We start from the raw sequence: 17980 nt of genomic DNA, 5'->3' as shown, positions 1-17980 counted from the left end.
TAGCTGCAAAAAATTTGTCTGGTTTTCTCAGAATAAGAAGATTAAACTGTCATTCCAGAGACACCTTGATTTTATGAAAAAATTACAAAGATAATAATTATATGGAGTTGTGGACAAGACTTTGGGTGTCTGCCAACTAATGATTGGGACATGTTTACTCCAGTTTAAGTAGTTAAAGATACTAAATATCTCATGCATAAAAAAGGGCTAAACTGGCTGTTAATTATTCAACAGTATTTTTCCGTAAATTTGGTTTGGTTTCATCGATATATTACTTTTGGATAACTCAAATCTTCACTCTCTTGTTACCAGTTTTCACTTTCAGTCTATTCTAGCTAGTAGTTTAGTGGTTATAGTGATAATAAATAGAGCTGACGTTAGCCTCTAGAGTACAGCCTCATAGAACTGCTAGAATGGCTGTAGTCTGGTTTCATATAAGCTGAGTTTGTCCATAATCTACCCCCTGATAACTGCAGAAATACCCCTTGGGATACCCCTGGTAGGAAATTACTGGTCTAAGCCGTATTAATGGTATTGTTGGCACACATGTTACAACTGTGGTGCTTGTGCATTTGTAGTTTTTGTTGGGGGTTGGTGTAAACTTGACATAAATTCCATGATCTCCTTCGAAGTGGAAATATCACATTTTATGCAAAGTTCATACATTTTAGGTGTGGCCTCCAAAGAGTTTCATTTTGAGCTGGGTTCCAGAGCAAAGCACAGATCTGACCCTCTGCACTGCAAATGTTGCAGCTGCCACACTGTAAGCATGAAACAGGCTTTTAACAATAAACACATCTTTCCTCTGCTCTCTGAAGTGTGGTATGACAACTTAAATGGGTAAATGGCGAGCCAACTTTGCAATTGTGGCATAAGGAGTACCAGGAAGAGCTGAAGACGTTCACAAAATTGCAACTTCTCTAGATTTAAACATGCAGCGTAACATTCTGCCTATCAGCATCTCCAATCCAAAAGTATCATAATCAGCTCTGAAAAGCCTGTCTTAGTCACATGCTGAGCAGAGTGAAGGAAGCCTGAGGAGGCTGTATGATGTCTCACCCCGGAGGTCTTCTCCGATGCCCAGAGCCAGGCCATCTTTGGTCCACTGAACAATGCCTGAGTAGTTGAAGACAACACAGGACAGGATCACCCTCTGGCCCCGCACCACCGACTGGTCTGCCGGCTCCTGAGAGAACCTCGCTGTCCACACTGGAGAGACACAGAGAACAGGGATTGGAAGAAAAAGAGGGGAAAAGTTAGGGACTTTCTCATTCTCACTGTGCACATACTTAAGGAAAGCTACTGTAAAATCCCCCCAACCGCATATCACATATTATTGTATCTGCGGTTTATGGTTAATTGATTGATAACTGCATTCCCCCAGCAGAAATGGAATGCCACGATTGCCATCTTTGATCACACGTTGGCTTGCGGCCATTAACTTGAGCGGCGAGGAGTTAAGAGCGGCTTGGAAAAGATGGAGGTGTCAAAGACGAGGAAATCAGAACAGAGTTAGAGGAGAAGAAAGCGCAAAGAAAGACGTGGTGGTAAATGCTGACTCAGGAGAGACGACGAGGGAGATCAAACAGGCAACTTCAGCCATAGGGTCTCTCTCACACCCCCTTTTCTTCTCGCTCCTGACTTTTATTTCTTATTTCAAAAACTCTCTGGCCCTCCCTCCTCTCTCTCCCTCTGTTTCTCCCTTCTTCATTCCTCCCTATGAGTCATCTCCCAGGCTTCCACTCCCCAAACCAAAACTACAGTGGCTGTCATTGTCTACTAGACTTTCTCCCTCCAGTCTGAAGTCCACTGCCACAGCAGATCGAGCAGCGCCGAGCTGGCCCACCGACCGACTGACTGATAAAAGGGAATAACAAGAAAAAAAACCCTCTGCTATTGTCCCACGCTGTATGATGACAAGTTGTAATTAGCTGTCCCTTGAAGACATGACACCCATACAATAGAGGAGAGGCAATCGCCGTGCCGGATTTGCATCTCACTTTAAATTTTCATTCTTTCCATCCTGTCTCTTGCTTTCATTTTTTCTCCCCCTCTCCCACTTATTTCCAAGAATCTCTCGTGCAGTAGATCATTCACCCAATGCTGCATTGTGCACCCCCCCTCCATCCTCCTCTCCCTCCACCTCAGCCATTACCTCTCTCCATCTATTCTCTCTCTATAATGTTGTATGTCCTTTACTCAAATTGCTTTGCTTCACTCTCTGCTTCTCCCTCTATATGTATGCATCCCCACTCGCCTCCTTCACTTTGTACATCTATAATGCTGTCTATGAATGTCCTTTTGCCTGCACTGATTTTCCTCCGCCTCTCCCTCTCTCCAGCATGTACGCGCCTCCTTCTTTCTATATACATATATAATGCTGTATATGTCCTTTTACCCATAATGCTTTCTATTTCTGTGTTCCTCCTCCTCGCTGGTTGGAAGGGGGTTAGAGGCGGACTGTCACAACTCATTTATCACATTAAATATCAGCCCTCCAGCACTTTCTCTCTCCCTCTCTTCCTCGTTCCCCCGTTCACCCGTCGCTCTCTTCTCTCACTTTTATCTTCCTCACTCCCTTTTCTTCACCTCCTACCATTTACATCTCTCCTTCTCACTTGTCCTCTCCACTTTTTTTTTTATCACTTGTTTCCCCCCTCTCTTCCCTCTCTCATTCCCTCACACTTCTCCCTCTGAGCCCTCCAGCGTTTTTTCTGAAGGTTCCCATCTCTCTCACTTTTTTTAACAAATGCCATATGCCTCTGCGGCCAACCTCCCCCGCCCCCCCGCCCGTCATGACCCTCGGTCCCTATCTCTCACGTTTCCCCTCCCCTTTCCTGTACACGGACATGCACTCTCCCCCTATCATGTCAGATTTGGTGTGATTTGCAGAGGTACAATATGCCTGATAATACAAAAGGAACCCAGTCATGCAAAAAGATTTCCTTACCGATCACAACAATGGCTTCTGACAGTGCAGCACATTAATATTCTGAAGATAAAGGAGATGTGCGAGGATGCACGGTGAAAAGGGAATCAGATGCAGATGGAGCTTTGCAGCATGCATACCTAGAATAATTTTAGCACTGAACCGAAAAAAGAAAAAAACACAGCGGCCCTTAATTTGCTCCCTGAGGAACACCCAAATAAACTGGATTAATAAATGAAGATAAACAAAGCAAACAAAGCAACGATTGGCTATGAAAGGCTGGAAGTAAAACCATCACATACAAGTCACAAAGCCTTTCACATTACGAAACGAGACAAGAATGCATGCTTTTACCAGCCAGCAACCACCAATAGCTCATCGCTGAAGTCAGTACAGAAGTGCCCTAGTTAAATGATTCTTTGAATGGCCACTACATGCTGGCTTGGAAATGACTATTACTATAACTACAGCCCATAACTACAGTATATAACAGCAATACAAAGACAAGATATTTCTTACATGAGAATTTAAGATCTGCTTAGTTAATTTGATTTCTTTTAGTGTGTGTATTGGTTGAGATTTTGAACATGATGAGGACATTAATCACACAATATGTCATTTTGCTGATGGAGGTCTCTCAGTTCAAATGAAATAAAAGAGATGTTAGATGTTGTCTTTAGTGTTAAACAGACAACATTGCTGGGAGAAATATATCAACGTGATTCAGGCAGAATTGTTGCACAAATGAGTTAATGTATAGAGGTTATATTCATGTAATGTTTTGTCACAGTCCTGTCCTAATTGGATCTGACTAAGAACCAGAGAACATGCTGTGTCTAAAGCATGGTATGCTTTATTGTCCATATACTCTCAGTGGGGCCATAATGTACATAATGAACAACATGCTGTATTGAAGAGGACTTGAAACTAGCAACTGAGGCCACAAATTCATCAGGAAACTGTTAACTGAGGTAATAAATTAAATGAGAAGTAGAGTTATTTGATCATAAGCTTACATACAATCTGAATTATTTCTGAAACCAGTGGTGTCGCCCTCTGCTGGCCTTTAGAAAGAATGCAGATTTAAAACTCTTTCACATTGGTTTCACTTTTCAGACATGCAAGCTCTGTCCACTATTTATGTGAATATCTAATATAACAGCGAAATCACCCTTATCTTACCGACTAATAATTACAGCCTGACCGATATGCAATTTTTGGGGGCCAATGCCGATATTAGGGTGTAAAAAATTCTGATATCAATATACCGGCTGATATGGACAACTTTTTTGCCGTGATTCCTCAATTGTGGTTATCAAACACTTGTGACCAAGTGTGTAATGGAGGCAGGATATTTTACAGTTCAACAATAAACTCTGTTGTCTAAAAAGGCATCAGTGAACTTCACTGGAAATTTAATATTATTATAGAGAATTATAAATCAGTCCAAGGATCATTCCCTGCACTGTGTTCTTTAAAACCAAAAAGTGTTCATACTGGCCAATTTCAACATCACATCAGCACCTTGGTATGCTGTGGTTGCGCTGGCCCTAATTCGTGAGCCAGATCCAACATAATTTTGTTCTGCTATGTACCTGTCTGGTTTATAGTCTGAATGACAATAAAGATGATCCTTGATCTTTAATCCATATACGCAGATACTGATATATCTGTGATAGGCCAAATATTGACTGAAGATATCGGCCAACAGATATATCCGTTGGGCTCTACTAATAATTTCATTATTTGTATTTTGTCAAGACTTAAGCCTGCACACAGCACTGACATATCAGTTTATTGAGAGAATTTGTCAGCAAACAACTGCATATTTACACATTCAGTGAATACGGAGTGATATAAACATTAATTTGGAATAGAGCACGACCAATTCAGATTTTTTCTTGGGCCAATACCAATATTATTGTTCTGACATTGATATATCAGCTGATTTCTTTACACTTCATTCTTTATACAGAATATACACTGACATGATATACGAAATACATAGAACACATATTTTGCAATGATCCTTTAAATGTTGTTAATGGAGATATTTTTTATAAGTTTTACAATAAATTCTATTGTCCAAAATGACATCAATTCACTGAAACAGTAAAGACTTTTCATATCAGCACATTTCAGACAACAACAGCTTTTTTTTACTGAAACAGCTGTCTGCTGCCGATGAAAACAATGCTGATGAAAGCGGCGGAGTAAACTGAAACAGAAGAGTTGCAGGCTGTGAAAACCAAAATAATGAGTTGGTAATTATGAGATGATGAGAACCATTGTAAATATAAAAAGTATGGATTATAGCTATATGTTTAAAATGTGTAAAATGCTCCATATTCTGCAGACAAATTAAAAAGGATGCTGGGAATGTTATCTCACGTGATTATTTTGTCAAGATTTTATGGGAAATCTAGAAAGAAGGTGCAGTATATAGCAACTCGCATCCGTCTAATGCCAATTACTGGAATGTACAGTGTGGATTTACAGCATCTTGAAAAGCTTGAAAAGCCATTTCTCAGACATACATGGGTGTAAAGAGAGTTTAGCCGGGGTTTAAAGTACCCCGCAACCTTGACAGTAGCCCGAGGGCAAGCAAATCCTCTCCTCCACCACCTCAGATATGCTAGCTGGAGGTATTCCCTCAACTGCCTCAGTAAACCACAAACATAATCCAAACTGAATACTCCTGAGTGGAGGCTACACAATCTGCGGAGAAAACACCCATGCAAAAGGCTGAGGACTGAAAACACTGACTCATTTAAACATGTGCTCATCGCCTTCTGATTTCCATATTACCCAGTTAACACTTGTCAACATGAGTGTATGTGCTTGCGGGTGTGTGTCTGTGTGTTTTAAGAAGGAAAGCTACGCGCTGAGAGCAGTCGGAGCAAAGGCAAGACAGGAGAGTGTATGCAAGGGAGCTTGTATTCTTTCATTATGTGGGTTATGCTGCAGTGACAAATTTAGAGTGTGTCCTGATTTCCTTGAGTCACTGATCCCCAAGATACCACCGGGAGACTCCGAGCACCCTGTCCACACACAGACCACGGTCACAGAGCTGTGACCATGACCACATGCACATGGACACACACACACACACGCAAACAAAAACAGGCAGCACTGATGACCTAACCTTCACCACATGGGCTAACCATATCCTCTCAACACACACACAAACACAACCGCTGTAAACCCCAAACATATAATCGACACGTAGAGGCGGTTTCCGGGACATGGATTACACCACGACTCGGACTGAAAGTGTCAAGGCAGAGGAGCATCTCCATCTCCATTGGGAATGGGTCTCAGTTTAGTCTAGGATTAAGTACGGCACTAGTCAAAGTTTGGAAAGGGATTAGGATTAATCTGGAGCCTAGGACAACAGCCCCTGCAGACACTGTGACACCAACCTCGGCTTGTCAAAGCACACACAAAGCCAAAGGCGAGCACGCACAGCTTCGCTGGGTGACTCACCAAAAGCATGGCCACACGCCGCCATAGTGTGAACCACCACAGCAATTTAGCCCGAGAGCACCTCTCGCACCATGCAATGGTGTTTTAATAGCAAGGTAATGAACCGTCAATTTGTTGCTGAAAATTACTGAAAGGGTATATGCATGCAAAGATGTTTGGAGCTATTTTTAGTAAGTGTGCTGCTCATATGCCCTGCATTTCTTAATTTGACACACACCCTGCTGTTAGGTGCTGAATGTCAAACCTTGCTTCAGAGCTTTTAAATACAGGCTCGCCTCGCCTTTCTGTACGGGACAGGAGACGACGTTGGAAGCGATGCCATGCAGCAGAGACTTCTGGGAAAGGTTCACTGGTGGCATTCAGTCTCATTGCATCAGATGCTATTAAATCAAATGGCATTTGTATGGATTGTTATGCATCGATCTAATTATCTTTGTGTCTGGCCCGCTCCCCGTACCCCTCTGTCTGTACCCCTCCAACAAAGTCCCCCTGCCTTCCTCTCCCCTCGCTCCTCTCCAGCCAATCCCGCGCTTCGGCTGGATCACAGACTTGCGTCACCATAGCAACAGCTGACGTGTAAAGTAACTGCCCAAAAAAAAAGTTTTCTGTACGAGCGTGTCTGTGAGCGCACACGCGTATGTGCATCTGTGTGTCTGATGAAACCCTCCCTTATGCTCGGTACACCCATTTCTATGAAAAAAACATTTTTCAATGACCTCATCCTCCCTCCACCTATCCAATTAATAGTCAGGCGGCTGCACTGGTCTCTCATTATTTCTCTCTCTCACCCTCCCTCCCCTCTCTCTTCACTGTTAGTCAATCCGCTCCAAATTGATTTTGTTATCAGTCTAATTCCATATCGCCGCTGCGTGTGGCCGATGTGTTGGTGTTATGGAGGGGCTGCCTGACAATGAGATGCAGGAATAGGAGAACAAAGGGACGGCGAGGTCCACAGACACGGAGCTGTGAAGTGTGATGGAGGAGGATGACATCATTGTTTCAGGACAAAGTTGCAGCCATAGGAGTCATGCGGCACTGACTCACCCTCCTTGTTTTTGTGTATATGACTGTACATACGTCTTCACGTCAGTCCATCAGTCAGTCCGCACGCTGGCTGATCCGTCGTTGTCAGTGTTTTCATGAAACCGTTCGGACTTTACTGCTGGAATTCTCTTTCATTCAGAAGACTTCAGAAAACACAAATGTTTGTTTTAGCTTTGAAAAGCTAACTTGGAGATTTGAAGTTTGAACGTAGTACCACACTAGCATTGTTAATGTATACGTGCACTATGTGTGCATGTAGCCAACATTTTATAAACCAGGGCTCCAGACTAACTTTTCACACTGGTTGCACTGGTGCGCCTTACATTTTCATTTATTTGCTCCAGCACGTAATTTTTGTGCACCCAGTAATTCATTTTAATCTCATTTCTTCACATATTATGCAAATGGTTGTGAAGAGGAATAAAAGAAAACGATTTTACTTAATTTAAATCACAAATCACCAGAATCTTCAAATATTTTTATAGGCTTCATTGTTTTTTAATCTGACCTGCTAAATTTCAGGCACGCCAGTGCGACAAATGACAAGTTTTCTTTTGTCACACTTGACAGATTTTTGGGTGCATGTGCGCCCAAAGCAGTCGCACCGTGAAACCCTGTAAATATGTTCATGGTGTATGCACTATATAATTTATGCAGACCTGCAAGAAAGGCTGCATCTAATGAATATTTCCATTTGGATTAGTAGGCCGATTATTTTCACAATTGATCGATAATTGTTTAGTCTATAAAATGTCAAAACATTTTGAAAAAGCTCATCACAATTTCCTTGAGCCCAAGACATCGTCTTCAAATTGCTTCCTTTGTCCGACCAACAGTCCAAAGATCCAAAGACTCTTCATTTACTATCTAAGATAACAGGAAAAAGCAGCAAATGACATTTTTGCTTTAAAAATGACTTAAACAATGCATCGATTATCGACACTGGCAATTCGTTTTCTGTTGATCGACTTATCGCTGTAGCTTGACATGCAAACAACAATTATATCCATTTTTCTGCTATAGTGGAAAAAAGTCCCATTGCAATTTCCTTGATCCCACTTGACATCTTCAAATTGCTTTTTGTCCAACAAACAGTCCAAAGCCCAAACATATTCAGTTTACTATGATATAAAACAAAGAAAAGCAACAAATCCTCATGTTTCAGGAGCTGGAAGCACAATCTTTCAGGATTTTTACTCATTCATCAAAACTGCTGTCAATTAATGTTCTGATAGGCCAACTAATCAATAAATCTACCAATCGTTTCAGCTCTAACGTGTATCCACATAGTACACGAGTGTGCGCAGTCACTCCCTCTGTTTGTCTGGCTGTGGGAACTCTACCACCTGTGCCTGCCTTCTCTCAACAACATGGCCGCCCGGCAGGATGGCCATAATAACCCGTCACCATGGTGACGGCGCTATAGGAACAAACGAGAGACATAGATGGAGAGACGAAGCAGGGAGTGAAAGGAGGCGACCCACTGAGCCCGCTGACAGCATGTCACTCAAACACAAAGGTGACTCCTGGAGGTGGGGACGGCGCGGAGGGAAGATCAGGGCAGAGGGGAGAAGGAGCCAGAGAGAGAAAGACGCGGAGACTCCTTCCTTTGTTTGCCGCATTGTCTGCCCGCTTGCTCCCTTCCTCTGTCATCCTACCTTGCCGTCCTCCCCCTTACTAGCAGCCAGCGACCTCGCTCTTTCTTCGTGTCTTTTGTGGCCTTGCCCCCTTCTCATTCCCCATTCACTTCCTTTTGTCTGACAAGCATCTACTTATAAATGACCACTCCTCCTTCCTCCCTCCACCTACCACCGTATTCGGGGCTACCTTTCCACCTTCAAGCTTCTCTTCCCCTCTATCAGTCCTCCCTCTCCTTCCTTCTCTACATTACTATCAAAATGGTAGCTGTGGAAACACGTTTATTTGGAAATGGCGGGAGGAAAATTACTCCTGCGCTTTGTCTGTCGATTTCGATGCCGCCGTGTGAATGAGAGTGCATACGCTCCTGTGAAGGTGTGCACTCGGTTTCTATGAATGTGCGTGTTTGTGCAGTGGGAGTGTGTGTACGTGTGTGTCCCATTCTCTGGGGCTCCTCTCATACATGCATTTCACATCTGAAGAGTTTTATTTGTACCAAACCTCTGTTACAGACATTGTTACCATGGCTACAGCCAGCGAGGACCACTGACACAATGACAGACACAGTGGCCATGGCAACCCTGGGATCAGTGCTGGGTAATATGATAATTCATGGATGAGGCATCTGACACATTACGGGCACATGAATATGCTCAAGCGCTGGAAAGCCGGCCCGTCGCTGGTAATCCACGAGCCTTTGTGCGGCCAACATGCCGAGCGGCTGACAAAGAATACTCTGCTGTAACCAAGGGTGACCAGAACTAACAATAGCCGTCCTCTGGATAAGCTCGAACAAGGGGATACATACATATCAAGCTGCTACTCTGCAGCAGTGTGCTGTGCAGCTCGTGGCGCAGGGGTCGCCACAGAATTCAACTGGCACAATCGATATCATAATGAATCGATAATTCGCGGCAGCGGTTCCTCATTGATTTTGGGCAGCGACCCATTCCTAAAGCCACTCCGCCTCCAAAGGCCACGTGATCCAGCAAGTAAACATCAGCGCCGTCAACTGTGACAGCTCTCAGATGGTCAGCCGATCCACCTCCCGTTACAGCACGGCATGGTAATGGAATCCAGCAGGACTATTTTACAAGCAGCGTCCCATCGATAAATCTCCTCCTCCAAGGTCTGCGTTAATTCAATCCGGTGCAATCTAATTTTATTGGTATGTACTGTAGCTTCTCGCAATGTCATCTGTCACAAACCATCCAATAAAAGCCTGGGGCCTTGACCTCCTACAGTGAAGCAATATTCATACAGAGCGCCTCGCCAATATTACCACCAGAGCATACTGTCGCTCTGAAGAGGAGGCTTCTCTGTTGATAGCAAGAACACTAAATGACTAGAAAGCAAAGTGAGTGGGGTGATAATAAATCTGGGTTGAGCACTGTAGACTTTTAATTTGAAAGCCTTTGGAAAGCATTAGAAAAATACAGTGCAGCCTGTCTAGCAAGTAAGAAGCATTCTCTCATGAGAGAAACATGCACCAAAACCTTACACAGTGAAGACTTCTACGTTTTCAAATCAAAATACCTAATGTCCAAAAGTATGTCTGCATAAGTCCATGGCCTTGGTCTAGTGCTTTTGTTGTTCCAATAAAGGGTCATGTTGATGCCACAGCACACAGTGATATTTTAGACAATGTGCTTCCAACTTTGTGGAAACGGTTTGTGTTTGTCCCTGTCCTGTTTCAACATGACATGTGCACAGTGCCAGGTCCATAAAGAATGATTTTCCCAGTTCAGTGTGGAGGAACAAACTGACTCCTGACCTCAACCCCATCATACAGCTTTGCTAGGTCGCAACACCCAGCATCAGTGTTAGGGGCGGGATGTGGTGTCGAGTCTTGTACTTGGACTTGAGCCGACTCAAGTCACTGTTATGAGGACTTGAACTTGGAAGTTGAACTTGACTTGGGACATGATGACTCTAATGACTTGTCTGTGTTTAGTTGTCAGTTTCGCTTTTTAGCTTTAATTTCTGTTGTGGTGATGGCGAGGATATATTTTCTTTTTGATTGTGAAGAAATTAAGAAATGTATGACATCTGTTATTAAGTTGTTGTTGCACAGCTAAAATTAACTGGCCAGTAATATTATTGGACAGGTACGTATAAGTAGTCTGTTCTCTTTATAAAGATACTGCAGGTAAGGGCCCTGCCACACGAGACTGACAGTCAGTGATCAGCCAATGTCAGGGCCATCTGTTAGCTTCTGTTTCTTCTTACAACTTATCAACAGCCTGGAGTCTTTCGGTTTTCCTTTCTGAATGACGAATACAGGCTACTGCCAACTGGTCGTATGAAGAGGTATTTCCTCTCACGCAGGCACAGAACGTATAAGCTAGTTGGCCATCGCCTGTGGTGTTTGTGGTGTGTTCAAGTGCAGCTTATTGGCCGAGACACAGGCGATGTGAGGCACTGCAACAGTCAGCCTTCACCAACATAAGTTCTTCACTGATGGTTTGGTGTGTCTGGGCCCTAAGACTGCACTATCTTGGGGGGACTTGACTTGGGATTTGACGTTCGTAAACACAGCACTCCACTTGAGTTGACTTGACACAGCCTGTGACTGGAGTGGGGAGTGGTATAAGCATATTAATGCCCGTGGTACACATACTTTTGGCCATGTAGCGTGTATCTTTCCTTGATCAACTCTGTATCTCGATCGACATGACATGTCTTGTTAAGATGTAAACTAGGCAAAGCTGAATCTGGAACTGAACACATGGGTAAACTGAATGACCCTCGAGGGTACCATATCAAGTTGGCAGTGGCAGTCTGAGAAAATAATGCATATGCACAAAATGGTTTTAATGACTGGACTTCAAAGCCATTGATGATTATTACTACTCAGAGATGGCTCCCTCATTATTTGCAGTCGGCAACAATTTAGCCTGCAGGCTGTTTTATTACATGACGAGGGGACGGCGAGCGCTGCGGTGCTGTGGTAACCGATTTAGTTGGACGGCTGACCCTAATGTTGTTATCGTAGAGGGAAGATGGATGGAGCAAGTCGAGTCCCCCCCCCCCTCCTCCGCCCTGTCCCCGTAGAGGAGCAGAGACTGGGAGAGCGGAGAAATGAAGTGACATCATCAGCGTCAGACACATTCCTGCGGAGGGAGGGGGCGAGGGGCAAGAGGAGGAGGAGGGGGGAAGAGGGAAGAAGAGGAGGAGGAGGAGGAGAATGTCCCAAAACTTTTGAGGTTACAGGACCGACATCCCCCCTCCCCCATCCCCTTAAACACACACACGCATCCATTCTCTCTCTTTCTGTTTTTGTGTGTACGCATGTTTTCCAGTGCACGTCAGTGTGTGTGTGTGTGTGTGTGTTACAGTACATGGGCTCCTCTTCCTCATCATGTGCTCCCTGTTTTAATTCATGTGCTTCTCCTCCTGCCCCCTCCCCCCCCATACCTCCTCCCCCTACTCATACCACCCCCCTTCCCCTCCCCTCTTCTCTTTCTCTCTCCACCGACCAGAGGAATGCAAGAACCACATCTGGAACTTATTAGACAGCGAGCAAGAGAGAAAAGGGGTAGATGGAAAGAGAAGGAGAAGTAATGGTGGTGGTGGGGTTGGGGGCTGGGGGGGGAGTAGAAGAAGAAAAACGGAGTCAGACTGAAAAAAAAAAAAAAAAAAAGGAGTCCAGGAGGGGACAGAATGAGAGGAGGAATGAACTTTGGTAAGCAGAAAAGGGCTCATGTTGGGAGGGAAAGTCAAAGAAGCGAAAAAGAAAGTTAGCAGCAACGCCGATTAATGCCAATTAACCTCAGCGGGGACGGGGGCAGGAGAAGAGCTCGGCTGGCACCTTAGATGTGGGTTCAATCACTCCCGATTCCAGCGCAAATGTAGCCTTTGAACCGGCCTCGACCATATTCTGTCTGAATGAGCAGCTTCACTGTCCCCACTGAGGGAGCAGTCAAGCCTGAGTAATAGTCCCTTTCTCTCCGCCACTGGCCTCCCGACCACTCCTCCTCCTCCTCCTTCGTCCTCGTCCCTCTCTCCTCTCTCGCGGCTCGCTTTTCTTTTCATCAAGCACGCCCTCCTCCCTCACTACAATACTGTCCCCCCCCCTCCCCTCCACCTCACCACCTCTAAAACAAACACAAAAAAAGTCTAATCACTCTCGATCAGGCTTCACCCACCTGCCCGCAAGACTAGCCCCTCTTTGTCCCCCTCTCCTTCTCTCCCAACTTTTTTTCTGTAACCCGCCCCACCCCCCTCTTCTCCATCACCCCAAATTGGTCCTCGCTGCAGAATGTGGCCGTGCAGTTTGGGAAAACAAGGCCAATAGATTCAGTCAGATGTGATAAAGTGTTCCTCTCTTGCTTGGGGGACTCTGCATAAAGAAACATTTTTAAGGGGATGTTTTTTTTTCCCTTCTTCTTTTTATAACTTAGATGCCCCCGGCCTGTCAAACACAATCAGATTATGGGGCCTTTAAATCCTCGGGCTTCACTAGAGGAACGCTCATGTAGCTGTTGAGGACGCTCAAAGGAAATGTTTACACTTTTTGGATTGAATTTATCCCTCGTCACAAGTTTGATAATCTGATGAATTCTTCTGTACCCGATCAGGTTTTTACTGGATCATCTGAAAGCATGTGAGCGGCTTCTTTTTTCTCCGAGCGCCACTTCAAAAAAGCTTTGTAGGACACTCGTGTCCAGAGGAATGCCCCCTAAACAAACATATCAACAGAGAGAAGCAATCGACATGTCACACATTGACAAACACCCGTCGGGACGGAAATGCCAAGAATTTGTTGATTGAACAGAACCCAATGGGGAACAACAGGCGTGGATGTACATTATAACATTACGGGCTCCCTTCCCAGATTGAGCTTTCCAACTGGTTCAATGATTGCTTTCAGTGGCTGATGTCAATTAGAGATGCTTTTCGGTAAATAGGCTTCATTCAGATCCCGTTAAAACCATGACCCGAATTCGCATATTAACGGTAGGATGCTCCGAAGCCACATCTCACTCGCTGGGATTTCGAAAATTAAAAACAGACTTCTGCCTCGCTACATATGTCACTCCAGATCTACACTCTGAGCCGGAGAGGGTTCACTGTGGCACCGCAAAATGGTTCGTTAGCCTTGAAACCATGGCAGAACGCTTTCAGAAAGGTTGGTGGAGCTATAAATAGTTCTACAAGTGGCAGTCCGCGACATCCTCGTTGGAAGTTTCTGAAGATGGCACTTTTTTTTTTTTTTCCAAGCAGCCACAGTAGCTGCTACTGCTTGAGTTTAATCTCTCAGAGCCATTATCTGAGCAGAAACAAGTTCACCCAAGTACAGTGTTAGTGGTTATTACAGCCCCCATGTGTCCTCATCCTTTTGTTACCAACTTTAGCGCTTGAATTTCTCCAAATCTGCATGAGCTTAATGAGACGACTATGTGAGATTAGCTCAGGCTAGTAGCTACTCGGTTCTTTCTTTGTGAGGACATAAAACTCATCGCTTGCTGTGTGATAGCAGATTTCTTCCCCGGCAAATGAAAAAGATTTCATGTACTAGAAAGAACTACAGCCAGTGTATATGAATCAGTGGTAGAGAGTGGAAATATCTGAATTTATTTGGATGCAAATGTCAGATTATTTTTTTGGCAAGAATGCATGAAATGTTGTAAATCTTTAAGGGTGTTTTAGTACAGTGCTGGATTCTTTATGAGGCTCCCCCAATTCAAACTATTAAATCCCACTTTGTGTCATTAACATTACACATTTAGTAGTAGAACCACTACTTTCCTGATCAAACAACCCCTTGAGGAACCCTTCTTTTTCTGAGTGTAAAAGCCCCCCGAATGTGTCTGACTCTTCCAAGCGTCTGAATATTTTCTTTGCTGAGCACAACACAGGAATCCGTCTGAGGTCTATGATTCACAGCTCGGCTGTGTGATTCAGAGCCGGAGCGTACAGTACAGGCAGCAGCAGCAGCAGCAGCAGCTCGTGGCCTCGGTCCGCACCAAAGGACAGAGGCTGACAAATAGTACACCTGCACCGGAGCCTTTGTCCAAGTCAGCATTTGGGCCCCGCGTTTGGGCTAGAAGTGCAGTGCTGCAAGTCCAACCTCAAGGCCTCCTGCTCATTATGAAGTTTAAGGAGTGTGTTGGCAATGATTGATTATGCAGTAACACTTAACAGCTGCGTTAATGGCAGTGCTTGCTTGGGACTTATTACCAGGTTGGTATGTAGATACAAGGCTGGGATACTAAATCAATCCCTCCGGTGTGCTGTTGCTTCTGTAGTTAGTCCTTTTTGCATTGAATCTAAATAACTTAAAAACATTCAGATCCACCAAAGCTTTAATTAGCCGCTCCACTAATAACCATCCAATCATTAGCACGAGTAGGCAATTACATGTGTGCAAATTGCAGGCCATGAAATACTGTTTTACTTGTCTAATGAAGAGATAAGAGTCTGGGAGCTCTTAAGGAAAAATGCTCTTTTGAGGTGATGTTCCTTTGAGCTGCGTCTGGATTATGTTTACTCCTCTTATGTTTTCAAACCCAAAAATGCATAAAAACCACGGCGCATCATTTGAGACCGCACATTTGTTACATCATTTTTAAATCTTACTGAACAAAATGCGGCCCTCATGCACAGCCTGCTAATCTCGTCTTCGGGAAAGCCTCCGAGAGCAAATATCTTTGTGTTTGAGAGCCCCAACATGGAGTAATAATGGATTATACAGTTGTAACAGAGCGACAACAGACAATAGGACACATGGCTTCACACATTAATAGGCGATCTGCGTGGGTGTGTGTGTGTGTGTGTGTGTGTGTGTACGCACATCTGTAAGTGCATGTGTTACTGAGCTTGTCATGTGGACTGAACGGTTCATGAGTGGACAAACAGTACAAAGAACATGTGGTATTAACATGGGGGCTCGATGGATTGAAGGAGGAAGGGGGGTTTGTTTGTTGCCATGATTGCCACACCGTGTCGTATGTGGATCCATGGGGCGTCCTCCTTACAGCATGTAGATGTACACGTCTGCCTGAACCTTCGGCAACGCACCATGGGTGGATGCAGAGCACGGCTGAGCGATACAAAGCCTGGCAGACACGGTGACATCATCCCTTTCCATACCTTCCTCTCCACGAACACGCCCCCTACCTATGATGAAGTGGTCGGCTGAATGGACGGCCGTGCACGCTCCCGGTCAGCCAAGGTAGACAATGGGAGGGGGGAGAAAAAAGGTGGGGGGGGGAGGTTTGCGGCGTATGTGTAAAAATATGCCTCGATCAAACAGGTAGCTTATAGAAATTACAACCATCCTCCTCCCCATCCTCCACCTCCCTCAGCCTCCTGTCTCCCAGCAACTCGGCTACAGCTGTGATTATCATAAGCCAATAGCCTACCTGGCACCCCACAGGTATGGAGGGGGAACAGATGCATGATGCTGCTGCTGCACATGCCTCATTGTGCTGGTGAAATGCACAGAGGTAGGCAAGAGAGAGGGGGGAAATGGGCTTTGTGTCAGGCACACAGGTAGGACACCAGGACAGGAGCAGCAGAGGGGGGGGGGGGGCTACATAAGCTGCCTTTCACTACAGGATCACTACAGGGGCTGGTAGCACTGGTCTCATTGACTGACAAGCCATTCAGATGCGATAGCAGCGTGGCAGTGCTGCTGGCATGTAGAGCAGCGCTGGTCAATCACTGTCATTCCCGTCACGTCCTCAGCGCCTCACCACGGCCAGTCTGAACAACGGCACCGCACCGCACCGCACCGCACCGCGCCGGGGGTTTGTCATAAGCAAAAGGTCATTTAGGCCGCGTGCACCAGTCATGTTCCAAGTTGGACGCACGCACGCACGCACGCGCACAGCCCAAACGCGTGCAGAGGCTCGCGACAATGATCATTAAAGAAAAAAGAAAAAAAAAGAAAGAAAAAAAGTGCGGTGATCCATCGCTGCGGTGCGGACACGCAGTCACACGCGCACGCTCTCTCTCTCTCTCTCACACACACACACACACACGTAGCTGCACGCGCGCGCACACACGCCTAAGGTGATCCATTACTGCGGTTCATATGGGAATGCTATGAAATCATGTTATATGCCTTTCTCTTTTTTCTCTCCCCGGCACACACACACACACACACACACACACACACACACACACACAGGGCTGTGTCTGTCCTCGAGCCTCTGTAGTTTCACATAATATCACATCTGAACGCTCCTCGCACTGTGCCGTGCGCTAAGAGAAGAGAGAAAACGCAGCCTTACCAGTTTGAAAACTCAACAGCAAACTCAGGAGCAGCAGCCTCTGCATGGTTCAGCCGACCAATAAGTCCGTTATTGGCTCAGACCTCCGTGAGGACAGCATCAAAAAGCGGGAGTTTGCTGACTTTAGTGACAATTGTACAAAGAAGAATAATCCTCCTGCGTCGTCCCCCGCTCGTTTGTCCCCTGACTCGGGCTGGACTCGTTCAGCATTTACACCATTTCACTGCTTTTTTTCCTTCCACCTCTCTCTCTCTCTCTCTCTCTCTCTCTCTCTCTCTCTCTCCAGCTACAGTCCGCTCTCTACTCCACACTGAGGCTGCAAGTTAGCAGCGACGACACGACGGGCTTCCGGTCAGTCTCTTCAAAATAAAACCCACTCTGAAGAAGAGGCTTTACGTAGGTAGAGATGAGTTTCTTTCGAATTAAAGTTATAGTAGTCTATATTGTAAATGTAATATTTACATGATACTGATAATGTCTTGATATGGAAATGTACATTTTTTTATGGAAAAGAATATCAAAATAAAAGCTTCCACAGATTTTTGTCTTGAAACCATTTATTTTAGAAGTTTATAATAATGACATCTGTGTGGCCTGATTTTATTCGTGCTGAACCCAGAAACTCTCCTGAAGACACTACAGG

At 45.0% G+C, this 17980-nt stretch overlaps 1 protein-coding gene across 2 annotated transcripts in view; it reads right to left on the bottom strand.

Annotated features, from left to right (window-relative positions):
* kirrel1a (kirre like nephrin family adhesion molecule 1a) overlaps positions 1-17565 on the bottom strand; it is a 34858-nt gene extending 17293 nt beyond the window's left edge. For both annotated transcript variants that reach the window (XM_084344358.1, XM_084344359.1), the window contains exons 1-2: positions 17338-17565; positions 1060-1209 (exon numbers count right to left, since the gene is read on the bottom strand). In XM_084344358.1, the coding sequence (XP_084200484.1) occupies positions 1060-1209; positions 17338-17383 (196 nt within the window). In that variant the 5' untranslated portion in view covers positions 17384-17565. The remainder of the gene's footprint in view (positions 1-1059; positions 1210-17337) is intronic.
* Between the last annotated feature and the right edge of the window lie 415 nt (positions 17566-17980).

This window comes from Pagrus pagrus, assembly GCF_965226575.1.
Source record: "Pagrus pagrus genome assembly, chromosome: 22".
NCBI classification, from domain to species: domain Eukaryota; kingdom Metazoa; phylum Chordata; class Actinopteri; order Spariformes; family Sparidae; genus Pagrus; species Pagrus pagrus.
The sequence above is the reverse complement of the archived record's forward strand: the minus strand, read 5'-3'. Positions and strand labels throughout refer to the sequence as shown.